Source organism: Oryzias melastigma, linkage group LG8 (assembly GCF_002922805.2).
Source record: "Oryzias melastigma strain HK-1 linkage group LG8, ASM292280v2, whole genome shotgun sequence".
Classification (NCBI taxonomy): domain Eukaryota; kingdom Metazoa; phylum Chordata; class Actinopteri; order Beloniformes; family Adrianichthyidae; genus Oryzias; species Oryzias melastigma.
The window spans coordinates 17,769,191-17,775,593 of NC_050519.1; the positions used below are offsets into that span (position 1 = coordinate 17,769,191).

Below are 6,403 nucleotides of genomic sequence, written 5' to 3' on the forward strand. Positions count from 1 at the left end.
AAAATCTTAGTAAATACCAAAATAGTCCAAAGAGCTACCAGAATGCCAATTTTAAAAACTTTTAAACCATAACATTTTAACATAATTTATGAATAATATAAAGGCAGGAATGTTATTCCAGAATAAATCAACTTAAACCTTAAATAACTTTCAATATTTTACTGTTCATAAAAAACATATTTTATCAAAATTATACAAAAAAAACTACTAAAAAACATCTTCATCCTATTAAAATGTAAACTAACAAATGACAAAAAAGATCCCCTTTTTGAGCCGAGTGGAAACGTCCTCCCCCTTCCCCTGACTTGGTACAAGCCATGGGTTGGTTGAACACACGAGGCCTCCATCTGCTATAATCACAGGCACGCTTCCATGACCACACAGGAAGAGTCACCTCACGAGGAGAGAAGAGTTAGTTAGAAATGCACCAAACAAACCCAACATTAACACACATCTAATAAATAAGACCCATGGTAAGAAACTAACAATACATTAAATAATGTGAAGTGGTGAATGGGTCGGTGATTCATCCTCACAATGGGGAGGTGCCTGCATCATGCAACAACAACTTCAGAATATTACAAATCCGTAATTTCATTCTTAAAATTACTTTATCAGAAAGTGTTTTTTTTTAACCTTCTGACTGTGTAGATCCGTCAGAGTCTGCTGGAATCACCTCAGGTGTTAAATCTTGCTTAACACATTCCCTAGAGTCCTTTTACATCTTCAAATGAGCATCTCGACAGCAGGATCACAGACTGATCATGAGCTTCAATATCTCTAAAGATTTCACATAATCACAAAGAACCCCAAAGTATGTCCCCAAAAACAAAGTCCTGTGAAGTTTAACCGGAATAAATGCCCTCTCAGTTTCAACCACTTAGGAAAAAAGGCAACAAAAATAATAATTTTGTTTAATTTATAATTTTGTTGAATTTACAATGTCATATAGATTAAATGGGACAAACTAAACTTGAATTTGGTGAGCCAGACATTAAAGCATTTAACAGAATCTTGTGCAGATTCAGATCTTAAAACCACTGAGACTTGCAGAGAAAACCAAACATATAGGAGATGTGTAGTAAAACAGGACCAATAATGATGGTGGGGTCAGGTCACAGTGGTTCGCCATATTGTCCTCAGACCCGTTGTTGGTGAGGAGACCGAGTCAACAAGCATGTCATCTTTTGCAGTCAGCCGGTCAGCCGTGAAACCTCCAAAGACCCCCACAAACTACCCTCATTTGTGTTTGAATGCGTGCACGGCCCGTGTCTGTGTGTTGACCACAACCAGCTCAGATCTTCCCTCTGCTTTTTCAATGTGGGATGCTGCAGAAACACAAATGGCAAAACATACATCCCACCTCCATGCTGAATTTGGAGACAATGTGCAGTTTGGAGTTAGAGTCCACGTGTGAGAGTGGCTGTAGGGAAGCTGCATCAGTACCTGACCACACACTAACGGGAAGGTGTTACATGCAAGCCGCAGTTCTGTAAATAACCCTCTTCAGTCTACAAACCAACGAGATTTATTGGGTTTCCATATGACAGTTTGGCGTGCATGCAGAGATGTGCAGCTGAATGCTGAGCTGGAGAGTTTTGGAGCCAAGAGTCAAGTGTGTAACCATGAAAAACAAACTACAACATGAGTGTGTGCCAAAGTTCACCTGCTTTTGTGCAACCACTCTTTCTTTTGTCAGACTAAACCCTTCAGTTACCAAACACAAACCAACGTCATTGTTAGATTATTTTTTTATTTAGTCTTTAAATGAGAAATAATTTGGATCAATTTAACCAATTCTTTTTGTATTTGCTGTAACAATCAACACACAAATGTTTCAAGTGTAATTTCTCTCCGTGGTTTTCAATGTTTCTAATCCCATCTCGACCTATATGGACGTATGGTTCGGGCCCCCCATGTCCCTTTTTGACATTTTGGGTGTCCACAACTCGTCATTTTTTTGATGTGTTGGCTGTTCCCATTAAACCAGGGGTCCCCAACCTCCGGTACCGGTCCAAGGGCTGCTTGGTACTGGGCCACAGACAGGAAAACAAATGCATACTCTAATCAGGGGTCGCCATCCTTCAGGACGCAGACCGGTACCCAGTACTGGTCTGCAGCCCGAGGGTTGTGCTTTATCAATTTCTAACAGCCTTACAACCTTTTTTTCATAATTATCATATTTTTTGTTGTCTTTTTTTAAATTGCCAAATAATTTATTTCTAAAACTTTACTATTTCCAGTTTATTTTATTTATTCCCTTTCAATTGCTTTAAAAATTATAACATGAAAAAAATATTCTGAGTCTGAACCATGTTTATTCAAATAAGTAACTCTTTTAAAGAATCCAACTTCAATTATTAATTCCATTTTATCTGTAAAATAAAAGTTGCAGAATTTATATTTCAAAAATGTGATTAAAAAAATTCACCAGTAATATTTAAGACAAAATTAATAGAAATGGTTGATTTTGGAGCATTTTTTAATAATTCAGTGCTGCTTTAAAATTATGAGTCAACGGAGTTTGACAATAAAACACAAAAGGTGGATTTATTTAAATGATTTTGTCCTGTTATGAGTCAAGGCTACTCTTCTCATCCATAAGTAAGTTATACACTTTATGTATCATAATGAGCATCTCTTTCTTACAATACTAAATACCTGTAGTCATTTTTGTCCCATAAACACCTAAAAATGAATCAGAAACAACAAAAACAGTGAAAATGGGTTCAAATGTCTCCCTTTTTATGAATTATGGCCTGGATCTTGAATTTAACCCTCAAATTTATTTCAAGTCATGAAAAAAATCACTTTATTTTTGCTTTCAGTAGACGCTAAATTAAGGTCATTTTGGAGCTGAAGGGGTCTGCTGGATCAAGGGGGCTGATGGGAGATTTACATTTTTAGACTTTTTTTACATTACAGATAAATTAGCATTTCAGTCAAACTCCTTTGAAAAATGTGACCATATTGTCACTGATTTTTTTTTTTTAATTCACTTCAATTTTTACCATATTTATTCCAGAGTCAACCTCATCAAGGGAAAATCTAACAAACTGGAGCTATGTTAAATCTTGTGCAAGAGTTGGACCATTTGGTTCAATGAAACAATGGGAAAACAACAAAAACAACAGCAAAAGCAGACTTCTTATATGGAAATAGCGTCATGATTGATTTGTGATTTCAGACATGGAGGAGGTCACAAATCTGTTCAAAGGCAGTTGAACCAAAGGTGAGGGTTTGAGAAATTTGTTTGAGAGAGAAGTGTTTCTCTTTCTGAGATGCTCAAGCTAGCATCAGCTCACACAACACGTCACATTGCTTTGCAAACAGATGCGTTGTGTTCGGGCCAACTTCCCAAAGGAGATGTTAAAATGTTTTTGATAAGTATATTCTGTCATTTGTAATTTTTTGTTAAAAACCCAATTCGATGATAATTGTGTTTTTGGTGTTTCTCGCATGTTCTTGTGGCATTTCTCTCATAATGGAAGACAAAAAATGTATGAATAAAACTGCATCTTTATTCAAATCAGAGCCGATGAAAAAACGTTTGAAAAAGCTCTTTTTAGTGAGTGACATGGGCAGGCCAAAGTTTCACTGCTCCGCTCCATTCTGATGCATCCACTTGCAGACAAATAGATCCATTGACGTTGTTGTTTTCCTCGTCACAGTTGGAATCCGCCTCAGAATTGCTCTGATATCACTTTTCATTTTTGCAACATCATAAATGTTAGCTTGGAGTTGTAAGGGGCTGTAAGCTAGCAGAAGAGAGTGTAAACAAAGGGATAATGGGATATCAGTGGAGGCTTACTTCCGTGCCAAGAATCTCGCCCGCAACTCAGAAGTGAATTTCTGATTAAGGGTAACCAAACAGGAAGTTGGAGGCTGACTCCACCCACAACTGAAATGTGAAAATCCAGTCAGAGGGGTGTGGCTGTGAAACAGAACTTTTTTTACTAGAACTGCAGATCATGATGTCGGACTTCTAAGACTTACATGGTTTGACCAATCACAAAATTTAACTGTGCTACCTCAATTCAACCTGTAGGGGGCAACCTGTAGATGGTTTTGACTACATTTTCAAGAATTAAACAAGTTTGTTTTAATTTGTCAAAAATGCGTCAATGACCAACAGACAGAACTTTTAAAGCCCCATTTATAGAGATCAACAGCCAAAAAAATTTTTTGATTTAGGATTTGGTTACCCTTTAACTACTGCCAGTCTGCAGAAACTAAGTCCTAGAAAATGATAGGGAAGAGTTTTACAATACATTTCAAAAAGTTACCATTATGGAACTTTAAAGAAGGTAAAAAGATAAAAATGATTAAAATCGGAAATTGAATTTGGTGTGAAAAAAACTAGATTTTTCTTTTTTTGACCACATGATTCCAGGTCCGGATTGACCCAACAAAGCTGATTCAGTTTATTAAATGCAAGTAAAGCAAGAACGGATGGAAAATGACAAGGACCTGGCCTGGACAGCCCAGCTGTAAATGACCAAAGATTGTGATTGTCCGATTACAGAGAGTGAATGTATTATCTGAAGGACAATTTGCAATGAAAACAGAGGGGAAAAAAAGAGACAAAAATGAAGAAAAAGCAATTCCTACTGGGATATGTGCTCAAACTTTTTTTTTTTTGGCCACAAATGTTCTCCTGAGCTGGTAGGACATGGAGAATTTTGCATATTTATTTCTTTAATCTTGACAACCACCAGGACAGAACAGATCTGTGGCTTTTATCTGAGCGACATTGCTTTTTGCAGTATTTGTATGGGACATTATTTCCACTGTGACAGTAAAGACAAATAAATAAAGATAGTAGCAAACATCTCACAGATCTGGCTGGATGCTATTGACTCCTCTCACCACATTTTTTGTTCCAGTGTTACATATAACGAAGCATACGGTTAAAGACAGACCATCACATTAATATGCTAATGACTGATATCACACATAGCATTTATGTTGTTAGTTATTTTGGTAATCTTGATGGTTATCCAATTACAAACCAACATTTGTCTCTGTTTCACCATTTTTTTCCTCCAAATTTAGTTTTATTTCAGCTTAAAATAAAGTTTTGATTTCCGACACCCGACGTGAACACATTTAAGTGCAGCTTCTCTCTGCTGATATCTAAACAAGGATTCAGGAAGAGTTCTGAAATTGCACTATTTTCCACAGTTGTACAGCCGGGCTTCTTCACTCATGCAATTTGTCAGTCATTGAGTCTCCTTTGGTGCTTCTTCCTTACATCTGCCGTCAAGGCAAGCATTATTGTCCTGAGAAAATCCTTTTTTCTATCCTTTTTTCCCCACTCCTGTGAACTCCATCCAGGAATAGTTACAGGTTCAGCATCAGTCATTAGTAGTGTTACTGGGAAGATCTCACAGGAAGAGCTGGTTAAACGACAAATGAATAAATACGTGAACAAAAGGGATTGTCTTCAAAAAGCTCCTTGATTGCTGTTTCTCCTTGAAGAAGAAATGAAAGATGTTTTAATCGTTCCACTTTTATCATTTTCCTTTTAATCATAAGTTACATTTTTAGGGATAGCTCACCGGGATCCTCTCAGTTCTACATGAGCATCGCTCTCATTGCTGCCTTGCTGATCCGCTTGCGGTTCTTCTTCATCCGTTTCTTTATGTGGTTTGGACGAAGCAGAAGTCTAGGCACTGTTGGAGCCGATGGTTTGCGCGTGGTGGTTGTTGTTGTCTCTGGAACAGCAGAACAGAATGTCACACCACAGTCTGCAGGGGTGGCTGTGGTGGTCACAAATACAACTGCTACCGCGCAATTTTTTTTTTTTTGATTGTTAGTGAGTTCATAAATGTAGATGGTGGCAGTCAGGTGGCCATCAGGCATGATGAATGGTCTGCTTTTTATATTCCCCGGGCTTATGAAAAATATCTGAATACGTGTCGCATCGTGACACAAGGATCGGGATGCTTATCGCATCGTGACACAAGGATCGCGAATACGTATCGTATCACGATACAAGTATCAGATTACGTATCATTTTGTGACACTAATATCGGGGCATGTATTGTATCGCGACACAAGGATCGGGATACGTATCGCATCGCGACACAAGGATTAGATTACATATCATGTTGTGACACTAATATCGGGATTTGTATCGTATCACGATACAAGGATCGGGATACTTATCGTATAGCAACACAAGGATCTGGATATGTATCGTATTGCGACACAAGTATCAGATTAAGTATCATATTGTGACACTTATATCGGGATATGTATCGTATCGCGACACAAGGATCGGGATACGTATCGCATTGCGACACAAGGATCGGGATAGAAATCATATCGAGACACAAGGATTGGGATACGTATCGTATTGCAACTCAAGGGCCGGGATACATATTGCAAAACAAGTGTC

General features: G+C 37.8%; 1 protein-coding gene across 2 annotated transcripts in view; it reads right to left on the reverse strand.

Annotated features, from left to right (window-relative positions):
- Positions 1 to 4,370: 4,370 nt before the first annotated feature.
- The window catches only part of pdgfbb (platelet-derived growth factor beta polypeptide b), an 18,183-nt gene continuing 16,150 nt past the window's right edge, over positions 4,371 to 6,403 (reverse strand). For both annotated transcript variants that reach the window (XM_024273080.2, XM_024273081.2), the window contains 2 exons: positions 5,562 to 5,717; positions 4,371 to 5,474 (listed from right to left, as the gene is read on the reverse strand). In XM_024273080.2, coding sequence (XP_024128848.1) covers positions 5,578 to 5,717 — 140 coding nt within the window. In that variant the 3' untranslated portion in view covers positions 4,371 to 5,474; positions 5,562 to 5,577. The remainder of the gene's footprint in view (positions 5,475 to 5,561; positions 5,718 to 6,403) is intronic.